Source organism: Taudactylus pleione, unplaced genomic scaffold (assembly GCF_031769625.1).
Source record: "Taudactylus pleione unplaced genomic scaffold, aTauple2 ptg000053l, whole genome shotgun sequence".
NCBI lineage: Eukaryota > Metazoa > Chordata > Amphibia > Anura > Myobatrachidae > Taudactylus > Taudactylus pleione.
In genome coordinates, this window is record NW_028284455.1 from 43,359,924 (window position 1) to 43,384,259 (window position 24,336).

The window sequence follows — 24,336 nt, forward strand, 5'->3', positions numbered from 1 at the left end:
AATACCATATATACAAAAGGCTTACGTCAGACAAAAAGTATTGTGTTTTAATGAAACAAACGGTAGATTTCAGTTACAGTAATATTATATTATTGTGTTTCTTTCCAGTTTTCAGTAATGTCTTAAACGCAGTACAGACATACATGGTACCTAAGCATCACACATTCGTCATACTGTAGCTAGCATTGCTCGTGGGGAATTCCTAGGTCGCTCTCATCATGTCTTCCACACATTTTGCATTTTGGACACGTTTTGCATTTTATTACCCATTGGTAAATGCATTTTATCACCCATTGGTACAGGTAAATGCATATTGCAATATGTGTCCATTTACACATAGGACTAATGACGAGGTCCTACTGGTAATGTGATGTACATGAGACTTTTTCAGTGTGAGACAGAGAAGATGGAGATAGGCTATTGCGGTGGAAAGGAAGGAGGAGAGGGACAAATAATAATAATAATAATAATAATAATAATAATAATAATAATAATAATAATAATAATTAATAGTGTGGAAGATATGAGTATGACAGAGAGTGTGAAAGTTGGTTAGAGAGTTGTAGAATCATTTACATAGAGAAAGAATAGGGCAGATATAGATAATTTGTACATTAAAGATCCCAACATAAACTGCAAGGAAAATCAATGACATGTTTTATTATGTACAGCAACTATTAAATGTTTTTATTCGAATATACAATCCAAATGCCAGCAATACAAGAGAACAGCATTGCTGAGTGTCATGTGCTTTAAATACTGACCACAGCTAATATTGGACAGAAAGATGTGCATGCGAGACAAGGAGGATACGTTCCTAAATAAATAAACTACTATCCAACAGAGATCTGTGTCTTATGAACCAGAGCCATGAATCTAATACTGTACCTATCAGGCAGACTAGGCACACACGTGTCTATCGTTTATCGGTTAACTTATAATCACCTTTTGTGCAGATGTCTCCCTCACCTCAGTATGGCAATTAATAAGGGAAAATGGGCTAACTGCACGTTACACCCTCATTAAAAACGTTCAAACAAAGAGGTCACGGTCTGTTGCTGATATAATATGTTTGCTGTATTTGTCCAACATCTCAGCATCACATCACCTGGAGAAAGGTATTGGCAACTCCTGCTAATTACTTCCAGTGGGACAGAGTATTGGAGACACATTAAATTCCTATAACATTAATCTAATACAGAGGCTAGTCTGCTAGACAAGTTAAAGCGACAAAGCAGAGATGGAAGAACACTAACATTAACTTATTTTAACTCTTTATAGTTCCTTCGTTGAGGATTATATATATATATATATATATATATATATATACATACATATAGAAACATATATATATATATATATATATATATATATATATCTCGGTCACACTATCTACTTTAGCATCGCGTATATGCATGGACAAGCTTTGCCACATTATAGAATATGACCAAACACTGTGAAATGTTAGGAGAGAGAAGCCTATCTCTGTAATATTCCGTATACCAGTTCCGTACCGAGTTCTGTCTGTCAGTCTAGTAAATCTGAGTTTAAATGAAGCAACATAAGAAATAATGCATGATACAAGAGTGTGCTCCCTGTTCTCTGAAGCAATGTAACCTATTTGCAGGGAGCTGTCAGTCAGCAGTAATGATGAAGAGGATGATTAGTTGTGGCATCACTTCTGGGTCTGGGACTGCACAATACAAGGCAAACATAGATTTTGTTTGTAAGGACTGGTAGGAAATAAATGAGATAAACCATGGGGTCTGTTAGACATCTTTTCGCCCGGAGTGAAATGTGTTATGACCTTATGCCATGCACTTGAGCATGTTGTGATCCCTTGTTTGCGTCAGTCTGTACAAACAGATGACAGTGTGGGGCAGTATATAAGCGGCTTACATTGCTGCCAGGAGCACAGTCACTGCTGGGTGCTGAGCACTGCCTTCTCCTGACTCTGATTTGGAACAGCAGATCCTCACTGAAAGGTAAGCGTCTTCCTCAGCACCGGGCACTGGCATTATACACGTTTCATCCTTACCATGTCTCTGTAATAAGGAAGATGATACACTGTACAAGTACTATCCAGGCGCATAAACCTCTGTAACTTGAAAATACAGCAGGATATATTGCAGTAAAACACAGGAGTGCTCAGACTGGAAAGTAACTTGACAGCATTATGCTAGAAGGCGATGAGAAGTTTGAGTTGAGGTCGAGGTCTTTGTACTTTACATGTCTTTTTTGAAATCAGTAAGCTGTGTATCCTTCTCACACTCTCTGCACCACTCTCTGGTCTTGTATATTTCATGGTGTTACTGTATGGCTGTGGGATACTCAGTCAGACTTCAACTTATATATATATATAAAGCTTAAGAACTTAAGAAAGGGCACACAGCTAGCCGAAACGTAGCTGTACTCTGTACATTGTATGGATTTTTAATAAACACTCTGGTGTTTGAATCTACGTAGGAGTGCCTTTTATCTGCTTTTTTATTTTTGTATCCTGGCATCCTAATTTAAATAGTGGTCCTTGGAGTGCCCATTTCTTTCAAATATATATATATATATATATATATATATATATATAAATATAAATATATATATATATATATATATATATATATATACTTGACATTCTCTTTCTGAAATCAGTGGGCTGATTATGATAATAATTTTATATATATATATATATATATATATATATATATATAACAGTGTGTGCTGAGACTTAGTTACACTTAACTTCTCCTATAGAGCAAATTCTGATGATGTTCTGAACTGCCTATAGAGTTAGTTAAATAGTACATTGGTGTGCGCATATTGACATACAGTACTGTATCCAGCATTTTTTTTTTCCTGTGAAACAAGGTGACAGTACTTAGAAGAAAACGTGATGGTACTCACCTAAAGTTACACATTGATCCAGGATATTTAGTAGCTTCCACACTGAATAAGTGTGCAGTAACTTATTTTATTCATTTCTGAAATTATTTCACTGATTTCTTCCTGTTTTTTTTAACTAAATATATGAATTAAAAATTAGACATAAAAAGATGCCAGGACTGGGTACCCCTGAGTATTACCACTGGACATATCCATGTGTGTATGGTACAGTTTGTGAATTGCTGCCATCCGTCATTCACCTCTTCTTAAGTATGGCTATTTCTATGCATTTAGTATTTTCCACATTATCATATCTACCTCATTTACCGATATGGAAAATATAATATTCAATGACACACAGAAACGCACAGATATATAATAATTTTATAACTGGAAAAGCACTTTGTTAGCTGAAATCTATATTAGATCTCCCAGCATGCTATGACCATATTTATTGTTACCTCCTCCACTTAATATGGAAGTTACTAAGACCGTGACAAGTTTAGTACACAAGTTAAACCATAATGCAGGGGTTTTAAGGCAGCTCAGGGAGGACAGAAACCTGCCCTGGAGTAGAGGGGCTACTACATACAAACAATAAGATGCTCTCATATTTTTTAGATATGGAAGCAATTGTAACTAAACTTACATTATTTCTCAATGGTTGGTTAATTTTATGCTGTAATATATTGATGCTATTGAAATGTATGCGGTTACAGGGATTGTGTAGTTCTGTGTTGATGAAGATATCCAAAGCTCCTACAAAATAAACATCCTACTACAGTGACATCCTATGATCTGGTAGAAATCGCTCATAGTTATCATATTGTGGTCAGTGTGCGGCAAAGAGCAGACCCCTGGATAGTCATGGTTCTCTATTGACATATATTTGCACAACTGTAAGGGTCACAATTTTCCAATAAGAAATTGACAACCTTTGATTTGCAGATATCTTAAAAGCCCCCAAATGCTTCTTTATAGGTACCGCATTAAACAATAGCTAACGGAATGCAATGTTAATAGTTCTAGTTATCTTGGTGTATTGCAAGATTGAATTATAAGAAATATTTGAAATGTTTAAAAAGATTTCAAGTGTCACAATACTCTTGTATGTTTCCAATAAAATTGCACGGCAAATGCCCTGTTTTCCAATAACATTACGAAATACAAGATGTATACGACCATTTCAGGATAACAGGCATATAACTCGTGGAGTCAGTTCTACAGTATATTAATAACCAAGGGAGAAATAAAAACAGCACATGTTTTGCCAGAGTTCTAGTTTACAGGTATAGAAACTCACCACATAACAAGTCATAGAAAAAATATAGTATTTTTTTTTATTAAACATAGACTTGAACTTATATCACATATCCATGTTTTATGTTATTGTCTTGCTAATATTGTCCAGTGAAGCTAATAAGCTTATTATTGGTGCCTGAGCCATACAAAGAGATTGGGAAATTCCAGCAAATATTGGTCTTATTGTTAACATTCAGCCCTTTCCAGCCTATCATCAGTCCATGGAGTTTCTTTTGCCTCCCTTCCCCACTCATTGGTAATAAGATATTGGCAGAGACTAGTAGACAGTAATGGGGTGTGTTCCTGAGAGAGGCATAGTCCTGAAGATACAATGCCTGTGTGGCCTCTGCAATATAATATGGGGAAAAGTAAAGCTGTGCTATTCATTGCAGAAACTTTTGACTCATCATTACCATACTGTCAGGCATCTAACAGCTTTTATCTATGTGAACAATTGCATGATGCTCCTAAGTTGTAGGGTATTTATTTAAATGATGCAAAATCAGCTATTCAGCTGTCAGCAATGGCCAGTCCAGGCGAATTTAAACTAGTTAAGGCATATAGCTGAGTGAATGGTCTAGCGTAGTGCAAAGCTTCATGTTTGGATCATTTTAGTAAATGAGCATCTAGGTGGCATTTAGTTATATACAGTATGCTTGCAAATTAACATTAATTGTATTAGTAATTCTTCATTGTGTGATTTTTATTAGAGCAGATGCTTTTAACTACATTTAAGAATATTTTATTTTGTAGAAAATATATGGGATTGATATACAAATTCACTAACATTATCATTACTGCTGTGATACTTGTGATGTAAGATGGGCTGCAATGCAAACATTGATGGAAAAGACTTTTAAAAATGTTAAATATTAAAAACAGATCAATTAATGAAACATATAATTCTGTGTTCCTTTCCCTCAGCTATGTACAGTGGAATATGCATTTGTGTATTACTGGCTGTGCTGTCTACAAGCTCAACAGGGCAGCAAACTGTGGGCTCTATGAACGAAGACCCAGGGGCCCGTGAAATAGAACAGCAGAACCTCTTACAGCACCCCCGACATATACGTGCCTCCTCTTCTGGCCAGTTAAAGACCTTCCAACGCATTGATGGCAATGGAGACCAAAAGGCTAACTTTGGTGCAATGCTTGCTAAATATCTGCAGGGCAGGAAAGGTAAGACCTTACATTTCTGTCAAGATTTCACAATCTGATCATATCCACATACATTTTCTGAATTACTTATTTGCTATAACCAGAAGCTTAATAGTAAAAATACAGATACCAGCAACTTAGAATGAGGAGTATTATTTAGATAAGCCAATAAATAGATAGGATATTTGCTACATAATAAAATAAATTGCATTGCCTGTTACATACATTACACATTTATTAAACTGTGCAAAGTACACTTGTTTTCTAGTCGGTTTTGCCTGAAAGTCTGATTCTGCAGCCAGGAATGCATGTTGCTAAATATAGGGTTCCAACTGGCGATGGTTGTGCCCAGTTTTTAAACTTTGAAGGGACACCATAAGCTCCATCCTAAAGTCACACCAACCTTATTGCTATTTGCTTCATTTCAGGTGAACACCTACCACTGCTATAAAAAAATAATGACAAGAATTCCATATAAACAGATGCACAGATTGATTAACAGTGTCTAGAACAGTAGAGAACAGAAGGAGTGAATGAAGAATGAAATGGTGGAAGTAAAGAATAGATGGGTGAAATGGTAGAAATAAAGAATAGATGGGTGAAATGGTAGAAGTAAAGAATAGATGGGTGAAATGGTAGAAATAAAGAATAGATGGGTGAAATTGTAGAAGTAAAGAATAGAAGGATGAAATGGTAGAAGTAAAGAATAGAAGGATGAAATGGTAGAAGTAAAGAATAGAAGGGTGAAATGGTAGAAGTAAAGAATAGATAGGTGAAATGGTAGAAGTAAAGAATAGAAGTATGAAATGGCAGAAGTAAAGACTAGATGGGTGAAATGGTAGAAGTAAAGAATAGAAGGGTGAAATGGTAGAAGTAAAGAATAGAAGGGTGAAATGGTAGAAGTAAAGAATAGAAGGGTGAAATGGTAGAAGTAAAGAATAGATGGGTGAAATGGTAGAAGTAAAGAATAGAAGTATGAAATGGCACAAGTAAAGAATAGAAGAGTGAAATGGTAGAAGTAAAGAATAGATGGGTGAAATGGTAGAAGTAAAGAATAGAAGTGTGAAATGGCAGAAGTAAAGAATAGAAGGGTGAAATGGTAAAAGTAAAGACTAGAAGGGTGAAATTGTAGAAATAAAGAATAGATAGGTCATATGGTAGAAGTAAAGAATAGAAGGGTGAAATGGTAGAAGTAAAGTATAGAAGGGTGAAATTGTAGAAGTAAAGACTAGATGGGTGAATTGGTAGAAGTAAAGAATAGAAGGGTGAAATGGTAGAAGTAAAGACTAGATGGGTGAAATGGTAGAAGTAAAGAATAGAAGGGTGAAATGGTAGAAGTAAAGACTAGATGGGTGAAATGGTAGAAGTAAAGAAAAGATAGGTGAAATGGTAGAAGTAAAGACTAGATGGGTGAAATGGTAGAAGTAAAGACTAGATGGGTGAAATGATAGAAGTAAAGAATAGATTGGTTAAGTGGTAGAAGTAAAAGAATAGATAGGTGAAATGATAGAAGTAAAGAATAGATGGGTTAAATGGTAGAAGTAAAATAATAGATGGGTGAAATGATAGAAGTAAAGAATAGATGGGTGAAATTTTAGAAGTAAAGAATAGAAGGATAAAATGGTAGAAGTAAAGAACAGAAGGATGAAATGGTAGAAGTAAAGAATAGAAGGATAAAATGGTAGAAGTAAAGAATAGAAGGGTGAAATGGTAGAAGTAAAGAATAGAAGGGTGAAATGGTAGAAGTAAAGACTATAGATGGGTGAAATGGTAGAAGTAAAGAATAGAAGGGTGAAATGGTAGAAGTAAAGAATAGAAGGGTGAAATGGTAGAAGCAAAGAATAGAAGGGTGAAATGGTAGAAGTAAAGACTATATGGGTGAAATGGTAGAAGTAAAGACTAGATGGGTGAAATGGTAGAAGTAAAGAATAGAAGGGTGAAATGGTAGAAGTAAAGACTAGATGGGTGAAATGGTAGAAGTAAAGAATAGAAGGGTGAAATGGTAGAAGTAAAGAATAGAAGGGTGAAATGGTAGAAGTAAAGAATAGAAGGGTGAAATGGTAGAAGTACAGAATAGAAGGGTGAAATGGTAGAAGTAAAGACTAGATGGGTGAAATGATAGAAGTAAAGAATAGATTGGTTAAGTGGTAGAAGTAAAAGAATAGATAGGTGAAATGATAGAAGTAAAGAATAGATGGGTTAAATGGTATAAGTAAAATAATAGATGGGTGAAATGATAGAAGTAAAGAATAGATGGGTGAAATTTTAGAAGTAAAGAATAGAAGGATAAAATGGTAGAAGTAAAGAACAGAAGGATGAAATGGTAGAAGTAAAGAATAGAAGGATAAAATGGTAGAAGTAACGAACAGAAGGATGAAATGGTAGAAGTAAAGAACAGAAGGATGAAATGGTAGAAGTAAAGAATAGAAGGGTGAAATGGTAGAAGAGCACTACAAAAGAAGAAATTAACTTACGGGAAACAGGAAAATCAAAGAGACATAAATGAGCTGGGTCAGGCAAAGTGCTGGGAGAAGAGGTATAAATTATATATATATATATATATATATATATATATATATTTATATATATATATATATATATATATTATATACAAGAACAACCAATGATGCATTTTTCAACAGTCAACAGAAACCAGATCAATTAATACTAAGGGGTCCATTCAGCAATGATTTTCTTACATAAAAAGTGCAATAGGTTAATGGAGAATATAAAGCAATTATCTTATCCAATAATTCCCATCTCGCACTGTAGAGATCAGCCATTGATCTCTACAGTGCTTTAACGCTTTGTGCTATTCAGCAAAGCAAAAGGCGTTAATTGCACGAAAAATCATTATTTTATATAACGCCATTGCAGCATAGCGTTATATGAAGAAAATGCCTTAAATTGGCCGAAAACTGCAGGGACAGAGGGAACATTTCCCATAAGTCCCTGCAGCATCCTGTAACCCCGCCCAGTCTCTGTGCCTGATTTGCGGTGACCGCCGGGACTGTTCGGGAGCGCATGACTGAGCATGCGCATTGGCAGAAACACAAGGTATTGTTTTCGGATATCGATAACAATGCCTTCTGTAACATCGCAGGGACAGCGTGTTACCACAACCGCTGTCCCTGCAGAAAATAATGCTGAATAGCTAACTTAAGTTTTAATAATTCACTAATAACCGTGATGATATTGCCCGATAATATTCTGGGCAACATCGTCACTTTTGCTGAATAGACCCCTAAATGCTATAACAGTCCTGACAGTGCAGTAACTGGATCATTACTATCAATTCTGTTCAATCTAGGAGCATTTTATAGACAGAACTCTTCAATGCCAATGTAATAGATAACCCAATACAATTATACAATTCACTTAATATTATGAATTATATTACATATAAATGTGTCTCAAAGGATCAGTATTTTGGATGGGAAAAGAGAACATTTAAAAAAAATTAGAGTCTGCTCCTAAGGTAATAGAAGGCAGTATTGTTGAGAAGATTTAAAAAAAAAAAAATTTATGTTTTAGTCACTGATTACATTTCTTCTTCTAAAGCATCTGCCAAATATACCATACAAATAGGGATTAGTGTTTATTCCCTGTGTGGTGGAATAGGTAATTGAAAATACAATTTCTGTATTCTGTGAAGGAACTACAATTTGCGGACTTGCAAGATGATAGATAGATAGATAGATAGATAGATAGATAGATAGATAGATAGATAGATAGATAGATAGATAGATAGATACCTTATAAAGTGGTAACAATAACAACCTGGCAAATACCTGAAGCATACAGGATATCCTGCAGAGAAGCTTTAATAAAGAATTTGCAAAAATCTTGGCAGCTTCATCTATTAAAAATAATAGAGATAAATATAAATTTTAAGGTATGATGAGAAGAACTTTTCACATAAAGGGGGGGGATGCACTAAGCTTTGGAAAGTAATAAATTGGAAAGTGACAAACTACCATCCACTCAACTCCTAACTGTCATCTTACAGGCTGTGTTTACAAAAATATAGTTAGGAGCGAATTGGTTATTTGTTTATCACCAGAGCTTATTAAATCTGCCCTTAATAGTGAAAATGGGGGAAGTGTTTGTTTATGGAGTTGTCGATAGTATCTGAGGTGTCCTGGAATGCCATGAGCATTGTGTGGATAGAATGGTTTTAAATGTTAATAGTTTTGAAAATGATTTATTGCTGAAGTGGCATAGAGTATATAGATGATTAGGAGGGAACTAGCAATCTGGCAAAATAATATATTTTATGATGTCAGTAGTATAGGAATAATGTTGTTTAGCTCTCTAGACACAGCTGCCAAAATGCCTCCATCTATTAGATCGTATAAGTTATGCACGTTGGCAGGGCGCATATGATCAAAATAGTAAGGGCCAATATTCCTTGCACAACCTGGAAGGTGTCATTCTGCATCTCTTGTAATGGAATTGATGTGACTAAATAAGATAGCAGCCTCTTCTTTATTCCCCTTACTGTACATTAGCAGTGATCCTCTGCATTGCACAGATACTGAAACGCACAGGAGGATAGAAGATGGACAAGTGAGAACAGAGCTATGAAGTGCCCCAGGTAATGGGGAGATGATGAAGAAAAGGGTTGCGTCATTGAAGGAAACACTGAATGTAAAATTCGATAGGATCAAGTCCATTTTTTCCACTATGGATGCATCACTGTAAACTAAGCAAATGGATGTTTTTCATAAATAAAAGTAAAATATTTCCACACATTATTTTAGAGCTGAAATAATATGCCTTAAAGTATCTAGCAGAAAATCTGTTTGGCAGATTGTTTTTTGTTTTGGTAAACATCCAATTTCAAGGCATAAAAATGAAAGATGTAAGAATCTGACTTATTATTTATTTACTGTAAGATGCCCTAGGGTAGAACCTTGGTATTAAAGTATGATGAGGTTTGATAGAAGTAACCGTTTTCATGATTTATTTGTGCTAGATAACTTAGTGAAAGGTCGTCACAGAGAAGATCTGAAGGTGACGTTAGTGTATATTGATATTGAGGCTTATTCATAATCTGCAAAAAATGCATGCCTTCATTGCCTGTTATTATCGTCATCTCACTCTGTATCCAAGTTTAAATGGGATGTAGTTAGCAGACCGGTCTAAATCCCGATGGCTGAATCTGACAAGGAACTTAAGATAGGCATCAAAATACCGACGCCTATCTTAAACCTGATGCCAGAACACAGAAAGACGGCTGCCCGTACGAGGTAAGTCCGGGGCGTTCTTAGTGTTAGCCACGGGGGGGTGGAGGGGGGTAGGTTTAAGTCACATAGCGGGGTTAGTTTAAGGTTTTAGGGGGGTTAGGGTTTGGCACCCATAGGGGGTAGGGTTAGGGTAAGGCACCAAGGGGGAGGGTTAGGTTTAGGCAAGGAGGGGGGAAACTTAGGTTTAGGCACTAATGGGGAGGGTTAGGGTGCGGTGTGGGGAGGGTTAGGGTGTGGGATGGGGAGGAAGGGGGGAGGGTAAGTATACATACCTGACCCCTGTCGGGATACCAATCATTGGGATGCTACTGTCAGTATTGTGATAGAAGGCATCCCGACAGCCGGCATTACATACCGAATCCGTTTAAATATCCATCCTGATGCCTGACTGTATGATACAATACTTTAAATCAACTTAGAGCATGTTATGCTGGTATTCACTTGCTTTTCAGAAATCAGAAATCGTAAATAATTGCACAATTTTGCACATTTGCTCCTCTGTTCCTTCAATGGTCTAATACTTTATGGCCTTTCTGATTAATTGCAATGGGTTTATTTACTCTGTCAGGTATTAACAATATAGACTGGCGATAGTATTGCAATGATGCCACTGGATATGTGCAGAACAAAATTTAATTGCCAAACTATATATAAATATCTTTGCTGACTGTCATGGTTGCAGGGTAGCCATTAGTGAATGGGAGTTAGCAGATAGATAATGATCCATGCTACAAGGCTTGCAAAGTCCTGGATTGTGCCTACAGAATTACAGTGAATTCAGCTTAATGCACTCAGCTTCTTAGCATCCTGGAGTAAGGTATTAAAAGTAAAGATCCATCACCAGGTAGTTTTCAATAACTTTGTCACACATTAAAGTCAACATAGACAAGATTCACACTTCCCAACTTGTATCCATGTTCGGATTACTTCTAGATGTCCTCAGGCTAAATGGGTGAGCCGATCATTATTATGTAGATTATTGAAAGGTTTTATAATTAGTGATGTGTTAAGATCTCCATAAATGTAAGTGTTTGGCTATGAATTAGGGTGCTACTGTATTTCCGATTACACCATTTTCCAATATACAGACAGTCCAAAACATACCGGTTTCAAGGCTACATGGGTCTCTCCTAGATAAACAGATTGTTATAAATGCTTTTTTTGGCAAACACTAATGTTGCTCTCTTCCCCTTCCCCTGACTTAATTTATTACTTGAGCAGTAATCCATTCGCTGCTACTCACATAGTTACCTTACGGGAGCGCTCTAGTGCAGCTTTTTCACAGAAGCTATTTGTCCTGAATTACAGGAGCCATCGATAGGATTCAATTGTACTGGGTAGAAATAAGGAAGTGGATGCAGTTGTTTTATTGGACAATAACCAAAGTCATGTGATCAGTTACATGTCATTAACATTCCCTTTATTCCTATCATTCTTATATTGTTTGATTTAATTACATTCCCTGCCCTGAATACTGCAGTCTCTGCTTTTTGTAAAAAATTATATCACGCATCCAGTAACATTGGAGGTTGCTTGTGAGGGTTCCCATCTGGTCACCTAATTAAATGAGGGCTCAACACAATGAGGAGATTTGTCTTCAAGTCATCCAGCACATTAAAAAGTTGGAAGAAGAACATGAGTGAAATACACATATTTAAAACCCCATACTCAGAAGAATAGAACAGAAAACTTTGGGGTGACGTTCTGGAATTGGCATTTTAGATAACATAAAAGTAACATTTTTTGTTTTTCTCTGCCTGGTCTGCTTATATAATAACAAAAATAAAACTCTGATCTGATCATTAAGCTCAAAACAATCTCCTCATACAGGCGGTTGGCATTTCTGTCCTTTGGAAAAGCATTATCAGCAGTAGTGTCATATGCAATGCTTTCTAGATGACATAGAATGTACCATACAAGTGAAAAGTTACACATTGATATTTTGAAAAGTAATGTACAATGTAGAAAACAGTGCAGCTTGGGGGATTTGTATCAAGCTATGGAGAGAGATAAAGCTGAGAAGTTGCCCAAAGCAACCAATCAGCTTCTAATTGTCATTTCAAAGACTGTGCTAGATAAATGACAGTTAGAAGCTGATTGATTGCTTTGGGCAACTTCTCCCATTTACCTCTCTCCAAGGTTTGATACATCTCCCCCTGGAATTGTTGGGGTGAATACTGCTGCTAGTTTTTTCTCGCTGATAGAGGAGCTCTCAGTACTATGGTAATCATGTCTGATGGTGATGACTGATAGTGATCATTATTATTGTTAATGAAAAACTATGGTTAATGATAATAATAATAAGGGAAATTTTAATTACATAAGTTGCCTTATTGATTATACTGTATTATGAGAAAGTCTTTTCATCTAATGATATTTGGAAAGTGTTTTTCTCCAACATATTTTTTATTGTGCCTTGCTTGATAAACAGTGGAGAACCGTTACAAGAATCTTAACAGATAGTAAAATTCTAATTATCACTGCTATGTTGAGATGCATATTGGTCAGTAATCTATGGTCAGATTCAGACAAAGATCCGAAACGTCCAGTGTTAAGCCATTTGCCATTTTTTAGCTGTCCTCAGTCTAACTACAGTACATATTCAACTTGAGATGGCTAATGATCATTACCTTATGCTGGGATCTGTGAGAATAAACCACATAGAAATTAGCAGTATATTGCAGTAAAATTAAGAAAATAAATAGTTATATAAAAGCATTGTTAGATAATAATAATAATAATAATAATAATAATAGCAGCAGCTCCCCCAGGTGAATGAGGAGACAGCGATTGATGCGTGGTAGAGGCCAGCTGAACTGTGTCAGAGAGTGGGGATAATCACCTGGGAGACTCTGTAGCAAGACAAATGGACTTGCACAAATATAAAGAGCTCACCAGATAGAAGTTGAGTGGAAAACCATGAGGTATACTGAAAACATGCTTTGTGGTGCTAGTTTAGTATTTAATGAAAGAGTTTGAACATCTCCAACATTGAAAAAGTGCTGGCGCTAGTGGAAGATGTTTGTACGATGCACACAGCATTGTCATTGGATTTTCCCAATTTTACTGCAAGCAATTTCTGAATTAGCTAAATGTTTGTTATAATGCTACAAATAAATAGTTACTAAGGTGCATATTTATTTTAAAAAAATGTGCCCAGCCCCCAAACATTAATCCTTATCACCAAATATAAGGGCAATAAGGAATCTTTTTTCAGGGGAAATGTTTCCATATCTTTAAGGACAGAATTGCTTGATAAATAGGCACCCAAGTGACTAATCTGGAGCCACATACAGCATCTTCTGCTTTACCTAGGGGATGTAGTTACATTACCGACGCCCGGAATGCTAGCCAGCAGAATCCCGACAGTGGAAGGCCGACCAGGGACTAAAGATAGGCAACAAAATCCCAACAGCCGGCAATTCGGGACAGTTAGCTCTTAGCCGCGGGGAGGAGGGTTAGGGTTAGGGATGCCGGTGGTCAGAATACCGTCTGCAGAAACTCGACAGCAGTCGGAATCCCAGCTCGAGAATCCCGACCGCTGACATCCCAGCAGTAAGTATTAGGGTTAAGAAGATGGTTAGGTTTAGGGTTAGGGTAAGATACTAGGGGGAGGGTTAGGCTGCAGGGGGGAGGGTTAGGCTGCAGCAAAGGTGGGTTAGTGGTTAGGGTACTTACCTTAATCTATTGGGATTCTGACTGTTGAAATGCAGCTGTCAGTATACTGACCGCCAGCATCCTTACCGACAGGCAACCAAACTGCCAGGATCTCGTGCTCTGGATCTTGTCCAATTTTCCTACCAAAGTATGGCCAAGTTGGACTTGGATTTTATAACTCAGCGATCCAACAGAAAGTGGCCCAGTTAGCGCATTTGTGACTGGCTTATAGTTACATCCTTGATACAATTTGATCAAGTGACACAAGATATAGCATAGTATAGATCCAGGAGCTTCACTGATCCGAGTAGTTTTTCCTGGTCTATAAAGTGAGTTCAATTGATAAATAAGACACAAACGATAGATTTGTGTGGAAAAGATCAGTGTGCAAAAATAGCAGCCAAATGGAAATTTTTGGAATAACTGTGTCACCCAACACAGACAATAGTCCAACAGTACAATAATTTCACCAAGATACTTCTGTGGAGCTATAAATAATCCACAAAAAGGCTTGTTCTTTCTTTCTGAATGCAATCTCAGGTTTTTCATCTATAGGAAGCTCGGAAACATAATAAAAATATATTAATAGTGTAGATAAATATAATTACATCTCTTCAAATCATGTATAAAATGTTCCTACCAGATAGTGTGGTCTGTTCAATGGCAGACAATGATGCATATAATAATCTGATGGAAGTCCCTTCTCTGAGATACACGCTTTTAGACTTTTGGTCCTTCCACTCTTTACTCCCAAGTTTACATACCAAAAATTACAAAGAAATGTGCTTCCATAGTGTATTATTGTATTTATTAACATAAGATCCTAACAAGTATATGGACAGCACAGACGGTGCAATGGTTGGCATTACTGCCTCACAGCACTGAGGTCACCGGTTCGATTCCCACCACGGCCCTACCTGTGTGGAGTTTGTATATTCTCCCTGTGCTTGCGTGGGTTTCCTCCGAGTACTCCGGTTTCCTCCAACACTCCGAAAATATACTGGTGAACCATGGTGTTTATGTGTGTGTGCATGTGATAAGGAACATAGATTGTAAGCTCCAATGGGGCAGGGACTGATGTGAATGGACAAATATTCTCTGAAAAGCGCTGCAGAATATGTGTGTGCTGTATAAATAACTGGTAATAAATAAAAAGTATACAGAAAGCTGCAAGATGGTCTTTCACCCTATAAAAATTGTCTACCATATATATGCGTAGACTAATCAAGCAAAACAATAAATAAAATCCAACTTCTTCACAAGAAGGTTTAAAGAAAGACTGGTCTCTCACCAGATGTAGATGTCTACTAAAATTGTAGACAAAAAAAGCATAAAGGCAACGTCCTCCAGGCGTCCCAGGATTACTTTCTGTAATTTTAGTGAGAGACCACTCTTTCTTTAAGCCTTCTTGTGAAGAAGTTAGATTTTATTTATTGTTTTGCTTGATTAGTCTACACATATATATGGTAGACAATTTTTATAGGGTGAGATACCATTTTGCTCCTTTTTGTACACTTGTTATGATCTTATGTTAATAAATACAATAATACACTATGGAAGCACTTTTCTTTGTCATTTTTTGTATGTAAACTTGGGAGTAAAGAGTAGAAGGACCAAAAGTCTAAAAGCGTGTATCTCAGAGAAGGGACTTCTATCAGATTATTATATGCATCATTGTCTGCCATTGAACAGACCGCACTATCTGGTAGGGTTATTTTCTACTATATGAAGAGATGCTATTATGTACATCTACACTATGAATATATTTTTGTTATGTTCCAGAGTTCTCTATAGATGAAAAACCTGAGATTGCATTCAGAAAGAAAGAACAAACCTTTTTGTGGATTAGGGCATCACATACAGTGTAATGATTAGCATTACTGACTCACAGCACTGAGGTCATGGGTTCAATTCCCACCATGGATCTACCTGTGCAGAGTTTGTATATTCTCCCTGTGCTTGCGTGGGTTTCCTCCGGGTACTCGGGTTTCCTCCTACACTCCAAAAATATACTGGTGGGCTAATTGGCTGCCAACACAAATTAACCCTAGTGTGTATGTGTGTGCACATGTGATAGGGAATAAAGAGCGTAAGCTCTACTGGGGCAGGGACTGATGTGAATGGACAAAATATTCTCTGTAAAGCGCTGCGGAATATGTGTGCGCTATATAAATAATTGGCAATAAATAAAATAAATAATTATTTATAGTGCCACAGGAGTATCTTGGTGAAATTATCATACTGTTTAAATAATTATAAAACATTTGGTTTGTAGGAATTATTGCTATCACCTTTGTTCCATTATTAAAACTTTGAGCGCTCATATAATATTCTGCATGTTGATATGAAAACACTGTTGGTCAGAAAATGCTAGTAACCATGCATGTGGGATATAATTGTGTCTGACAAACATTGTGTAACCAAGTCTTGCACTGACAGTGTATAAGGCAGTGGAGGGCACAAGTGAATGTAAGTTAATAGAACAGACAGCATCCAAAAAGGGCTGTCACATCACCACTGTGACCAACTGCAAACATAGGTTGGAGTGGATATTGGGTCATTGGATATAGGTACCCATATTCCATACTATTACTGGCAGTAAGAAATGCTTTTAAAGCAGGGGTCAGGGAACTTTTTTACCTTTTACCCCAAAATATATTTAGAAACGGCGACGTTACCCCCTTGATTTGAAAGGAAAGGAAATCATATAGTAGTGCCCCCATATAATGCCCCTGTAGTAGTGCCCATGTATTAGTGCCCCATAGTTATGCCCCTGTAGTAGTGCCCCCATAGTTATGCCCCTGTAGTAGTGCCCCATTAGTTATGCCCCTGTAGTAGTGCCCCCATATAATGCCCCTGTAGAAGTGCCCTCATATAACGCCCCTGTAGTGCCGCTTGTACAAAAAAAAAACCACTTACCTTAATCCCCGCTCCTGCATCCGCCGCCGTCCTGTCTGCCCGGCTGCTCCTCGGAACTATGGGAGAGACGTCATGATGTCTCTCCCATAGTGCATATGGAGAGAGGTGGAAGCTGGAGTTCGGAAGAGAACTCCAGCCTCTGGATAAAGCGGCGCTGCAGGGAAGGAGCCGGGCACCTGCTGGTAATCACATCTCAGCGGGTGTCCGGCTTAGAGCCTCCCTGCGGCACAGCTGGGGGTAATGGGCAGATAGACAGGCATGCATAGAATGATTCATATGCATGCCCGGCTGTCCATTCATTACCCCCAGGAATTTCATTTTTACCCCATGTGTGGTAATTTACCCCTGTTCCCCGATCACTGTTTTAAAGCATGATGCTTATTGTCAGTAAGTAAAGTAAGTGGCCTTAATACAAGGAACCATTGGGGAAAGGGTGAAAAGGATTACCATTTGCATGTTTGTAGCGTTAATTTACTACAGTACAACCAACATTTACAGTAGCCATCCATGAAGCTGCAGCTTTTAGTTATAAAGCATCAATAATATGTATTGTTAGAGAGCCCATCACAAACAAGCAGCACACCCTTCATGGTGATATCACGGGAGCTGAGTGGGGGGCAATGCAGGCAGGACCGTAACTAGGGTGGTGCGACCTGTGCCATGGCACAGTGCACCGCAGGGCAGGGGGCACTGTTTGGGCCTGTCAATTTTCCTGTTTATTATCATTCTCACTTGTAGCTTCTTCTTTATCCCCAGCATCTCCTGGCCTTCCCCATGAGGCCATGGTCCTATTTTAGGTGCACTATCTTATGTTCCTATTTAAATAATGGGGGGGTGCACCAATGCTCCCTCTGGCACAGGGCACCAAAAAGTCTAGTTATGGCTCTGAATGCGGATACTAATAACTCGGACCCAGGCTTGTGTTGAGGGCTCGTGGGGAAACCCCGACCAGTCATGGATTCCTTCTTCTTTGGCAGTGGTGTAACTAAAGGGGTCGAGCGGGGCACATACCCTTGGAGCTGCCGGACACGGTGGTGGGAGACGCCGCTAGCTGTCGTCCAGGTTAGTGTAGTCCACAGCACTACACAGTAAAATAAACACACCAGTGGCAGATAGTACATTCACTGACAGCTCCGCCTTCCAGCTCTCGCAGTGGGTGAAGGGAGAGACGTCATGACATCATGACATCTCTCCCATAGTCCCAAGCGGGAGGAGCGGACGACGGCGGGTGCAGGAGCGGGGATTCAGTAAGTACAGTTTTGTGTTCTGTGTGTCTGTGTCTAAGGGGCACTACTACTGGGGCATTGTATAAGTAACACTACTGAGGGAACTGCATAAAGGGCACTACTGGGGGCACTGCATAAGAGGCACTGTATAAGGGGCACTACTGAGGGCACTGCATAAGGGGCACTGCTGGGGGCACTGTATAAGGGGTACTACTTGGGGCACTGTATAAGTGGCACTGTATAAGGGGCACTACTACTAGGGGTATTGCATAAGGGGCAAAACTACTGTTGGCATTGCATAAGGGGCACTACTACTGGGGGCATTAAGGTTCATATGGAATGGAAAGAAAAGTTCCCAGAGTGACAAGAAATGCTGACGTGTCATGTTTCAGTGGCTACGCCCCTTGTGGCATGTGACCGTGCCCACTTTTTGGCACACACTTGCCTTCATCACACACATAAAATTGGGGGGCGCCATATTTCATCTTGCCCTGGGCATTAAAGACCCTAGTTACACCACTGCTCCTTGGCACGCACCACTAGCAGTAATAGTAAGTGTTTTCACAAGCGGTAATGTCCACCCCAACATATTTGTCCACACCCCCTTCTTGCAGCGGTGCCTGTAGTATTTCTCTCCTGCCCAGGTGGTATCACACAACAACTTTTTCTATTGCATTTTGTTTTCCTGTGTCATTACTGGCATCATTTCCTGTACAAGTCCACCAATATGTGCACAGCATTAGTAAGAGTGGACATGACCATCTCTCAGTTTTCAACCTACCCCAGGTTGAGACATAAAACAGCTTTGCCCTCCTAAGCAACATGTAAAATATGGCAAAATAAAGCAGAGAGATGGGCATACAGCCTTCTGAGTGGATTTAATTAATATATATATTTGTTTAATTTCATTTATGTTATTGTGCAAAGTACTAAGTGGACCTTTATGTTCAGCAGTAAGAGGTTTACTGTGTGTATAATGCACAATATCTCCCTAATTACAGTAGTTCATGTAAATGTTAAAATAAATTCAAAACCATGCTATTTTTATGATAGACAGATTTTTAATATTACATTATGAAAACATTATATTTAATTTAATGCAACAAGTAGTTTTTAAACTACTAGTTACTTTAACATTACTTTCATTGTATATGGTTATCCGTTACATAAAGCAGTGGTTACCAAACTGAGTGCTGTGGGGTGCCATGGGACACTTGTTGGGGTGCAACAGGTTGGTGGATCCAGGACCAAATCAATTTTTTTATGGTCCATGTGATTGGCAGCCACTAGCTCTAGTTTTGCCTGTCAAAAAATATGTGGACAAACATAAGTGCAACCCTGTCCACCACCACATAACCTAAGGATGACAGGTTTGGCAGATTTCACAATAAGAAACTTGTGTTCTATAGGTGCCGTGAAAAATATGCTGAAATTCTAGGGCGCCATGATTCAAGAACGTTTGGGAACAACTAAAATACTGTGGTATCCTGAGTGTTCACTAATATGTGTATTTTAATTGTGATATTATTACAGTATTTATACAAATGGATGATGTATTTTAAAGGACAAACTAAACAATAGCATATGATAAATCTGTATTTTTGCAATGATACAGCTTTAACATTTCATTTTGTGGTTCATGAAAAAAAGTTATTATTATTATTATTATTATTATTATTATTATTATTATTATTTTAAAGTTAGATTAGTAAAAGTAATGGTGCATACACACGGTCAGATTTCTTGGTCGATTTAAACTATAACGATATAGTTTATCATTTGAATCAACCTATTTTTGCCCCCTCAAACGACCAAACGATGCGCCGTCACAGATGGTCGTTATCGATATCGACCATAGCCCGTGCATGCAGGCCAACCTGGTCGATATCGAACCAGGTTAGCCTGGTTACTATAGGGACCCTCGATCGTTGATTGAGGGTCGTTATAGTAGTTGGGGGAATGGAGCATGTGCTGGATGTTCGATAACGATCATCCAGCACATGCTGGTCGATCAGCCAACGATATCTGATTGTTGTCTGATCTGACCATGTGTACGGTCCATAAGATATCAATGGTAATAAATTCAAACAATTTCTTACAGAAGTAACAATAAAATTTTGCAACTAGACCTTATGAGCTGCATTACACCTTATTTTTCATTCTCTGAATGGACCTGGATTAGGGACTGTCTTTTTTCTGGATTACTTATTTAAAGTCTATTCGCAAAACCTAATTCACTAAACAGCAGTTGAATTTAATACTGGTGTTTTTGATATTTTCAAATTTATATATTTTTATCTGATGTTTAAAGTTAATATGTATTAAACATACTGTAAACTATGTTTGTTTTATTTAGTTTGATCTGTGCTCCTTTAATAACCATAGATATTGGTTACTGTTACTTCTGCAACTTTACTTTTTTTAATTCAACTTCACATGGAAATACAGTAATTTCCTAATTAGGAGCAGCAGTACTTTTAATTGTGACATATATTCCTTGTACAACATTTTGCATTTAGAATTTTGTGTTTTTTTCTTATTCAAGCACTGAGTACTATGCTTTATAAGTCTATTATTGTAAATAGTATGATTAATATTGTTAGCCATATATAAAACTTATGGTGGGCATACACTCTACAATTATCTGTCAGATATCTGTCCAATCTGGCTGGTTGTAATGAAAAACTTGTAATGTATGGGAGCCAATGACAATCAACCATATGGCTTAAACACTTGAAAATGGGTAAAAATGATTATTCAAATTGGTTAAATTAATTTGATTTAACCAATTTATCTGGATGACAATTTTTGTCAGTTTTTCAGTGTTTGTGAGCAAATGGTCGATTGTCATAGGCTCCCATACATTACCAGATTTTCATTCCAACCAGCCAGATTGGACAGATATCTGACAGATAATTGTATAGTGTATGCCACCATTAGTAAAACATAGAACATTTGTTACAGTACATACTTTTAGCAAACAAGTAAAATAAAGTGGTCCATGTTTTATAAGCCATAGTGATAAATTTTATTTTACATTGCATTCATATGTCCCACATTGGTTTGATGGCAGCAAACATCAAATATGTTACTATAGGGTAGATGTATCAAGTCTTGGAGAGATATAACGTGAAGAAGTTGCCAAAAGAAACCGATCAGCATATAATACCCCTATTACAACAGAGCAAAAACCTGGGTTTTTGCTGGGTCTACCCGGGTCGCAGCTCAGTGAAAAAGGGTCCATGAAAAGTGACCCAGCAATCCAACCCAGATAGCTACCATGGTCAGATCCAGGATGGACCTGGGTAATGGTGCAGTGTAAACGGCGCAACCCGGGTTATCCGACCTGGGTCATGCCTAAAATTAGCTCATTGGTGGTTGTGGAGCAGTCACCTCCCACTTTCTATGACCTCACACGTTTAGCAGGGCAGACCCAGGTTCAGTGTGAATGGGAGTGACCTGAGAATAACCCAGATCGATGGTGCTGTATAAACGGTGTCTGACCTGGGTTGGAACCATGTCTGAAAACTCAGATGGGACCCGGGATTTTGGTGGAAAAGAGGTATTACTGTCATTTCAGTTCTGTGCTAGATAAATTTAAAAAGTTAATTGGTTGCTTTGGGCAACTTCTGCACTTTATCTCTCTCCAAAGCTTGATCCATTTCTCCCTAAAAGGTAAAAATACTCACTAGTTTCTGGTTTACACTTCATAGTAGTTACCTATAAAAATGCTCATGTGCTATTGGAATACCGTAAAACATTAAGTAGCATATAAATCTTCCACCAGAAGTCTATCCATGATAGAAGACTCCATAGTAGGGTTATTGTGTTATTGTTTTATTTCTGTGTTTGGCAAGTGTCAATAACACATTGACTTTCTTACTAAAGACCAATATTCTGCTGTAGAGGCTGGTGCTTATGCACTGGCGGCTCTTACCTTTTAATGTGAGAGGGGCTGCCCGTGTGCTGCAGTCCGTGCAGCGGTTCGGACCCTGTCCTCTTGGTGCCTGCCAGGGGTAGTGCGCATATGCAAAGCATCTGGCAGGGCTCTTGAATAGGCAGCGGAGTGGCTTCCCATTGGAAGCTCTCTCTCTGCTAATTACTGTCTGGACTGGCAGTCCTAGGGGGAGAGAACACCTTTCTTTTGGGCTGCCTGTCTGGCTGTGATTAGCACATAGTGCTTCAAATTGGTAAAAAAAAAATGGGTTCTATTCACTAAGCCTTGGTGAGAGATAAAGTGGAGAGAGATAAAGTGCCAACCAATCAGATCCTAACTGTCACTTTACAGGCTGTGTTTGAAAACTGTCAGGAACTGATTAGTTGGTACTTTATCTATCTCTCCTTTTTATCTCTCCAAAGCTTAGTGAATAGACCCCCCCTATATGTTTTTGGAGGGTTAGAACCTAACCATTGAGTGGATAACTAGATATTTAATATAACCAGACATTTAACTCAAGAAATGGTTATGAGCTTGAGGGAGAAATGTACTGAGTTATGGAAAGGGATAAATTGGAGAGTGATAAACTACCAGCCACTCAGCTCCTAACTGTCATGTTACAGGCTGTGTTTGAAAAATGACAGTTAGGAGCTGATTGGTTGGTAGTTTATCACTTTCCAGAGCTTAGTACATCTGCTCCTTCACTCATGTATATTTTCAATTAGAATAAAGATTTTTTTTTATATCTCAGCAGGATCTTCTACTGGACGGTATGCAGTTCTGCCAAACAGACCTGTCATTGACCCCACTCATCGGATAAATGACCGAGATTACATGGGATGGATGGATTTTGGCCGTCGTAGTGCTGAAGAATATGAATATTCTTCTTAAAATACTTAACCCTTTAAAAACATATTCCAATTTCTGTACAGATTAAATAAATGAATTCATTGTCTTTACAAATCAGTGTTCCAAAAATATATTTATTATGTACTTGTTGTAAATTTGTTTGTAAAACGATACAATGCAATATACATATGCAGAATTTTCCAGAAAACATTAATCCTTCTTCTTTATTTTGCCTTTTTTATGTTATTAATTTCGTACCATATGCTACTATAATACCATATTAAAAAATATTTCGTTTATCACCTCTTGTCAATACAAGTTGCTGGGTATTACACAATAAACTGTACATAAAAAACTGACAAATGTTCTACTGAAAAAAAAACATCAACTTTCATTAACAAATGTTTTTAAGTTCACCTACTGATGACCTTCCATCATGCTGATCAATGCTAGCAAGCCTCACATTTTAATTCTCTTGATAGTGCATTGTCCAAGTAATGACATAGTACTTACACTAATGTGATGTACAAAACTAATTATAACATTAACCATACAGATTTTTTTAGTTATAAATAAAGCATACCTTTTATTAGATCTATTGTTTTGGATTTCAACCAAAGACTGAAATGTCATGATCTGACAACTATAACATTTACAGTAAATCATAAATAGGCCAGGATTAGCTTTAGGTACACTAGGCTTTCATGAATGGATGCTGAATCTTATACGTGGCTGCCATTACACTCCATGTTTTAAGGATTCTTTAGCACAGATGACTTAATTAGTACCTCAGTCAATTTGATTTAACCATCTGGACTCAAGCATGGATATCCTTATAACCTGGAATGTAATTACGGAGTTTGGGAACCTCTGGCCCAGAACTTTGGGACAATGGAGGAAGGTGCTTATTTCATCAGCAATTAAATTTTAACTAATTTGCTTATCTGAGATGGGAAGGGGTTCTTAATATTCTGTACTGGGCCCAGCAAACCTAGTGATTCTTTCTTGTATGGAAGACGTGGTGCTTATGGATGGGGTAGGCCTTCAAATATATTTATGAAATAACTAACAAGTTCTATTATACTATATGAGTTACACAAAAAGAAAGAGCAACAAACAACATACATGTGCAACCCCTTTATTCTTAATAATAATTTGT

The 24,336-nt window shown here is 37.7% G+C and overlaps 1 protein-coding gene across 2 annotated transcripts; it reads left to right on the plus strand.

Annotated features, from left to right (window-relative positions):
• Positions 1–1,909: 1,909 nt before the first annotated feature.
• Positions 1,910–23,429, plus strand: CCK (cholecystokinin). Of its 2 annotated transcripts, none has more exons than XM_088463881.1 (3): positions 1,910–1,985; positions 5,107–5,361; positions 23,080–23,427. In XM_088463881.1, the coding sequence occupies exons 2-3, from the start codon at positions 5,109–5,111 to the stop codon at positions 23,217–23,219; spliced, it is 393 nt and encodes a 130-aa protein (XP_088320007.1). In that variant the 5' UTR covers positions 1,910–1,985; positions 5,107–5,108; the 3' UTR covers positions 23,220–23,427. The 2 variants fall into 2 exon arrangements, with proteins under 2 accessions (XP_088320007.1, XP_088320000.1); XM_088463874.1 differs by having other exon boundaries at positions 1,930–1,985; positions 23,083–23,429.
• The last annotated feature ends 907 nt before the right edge of the window (positions 23,430–24,336 follow it).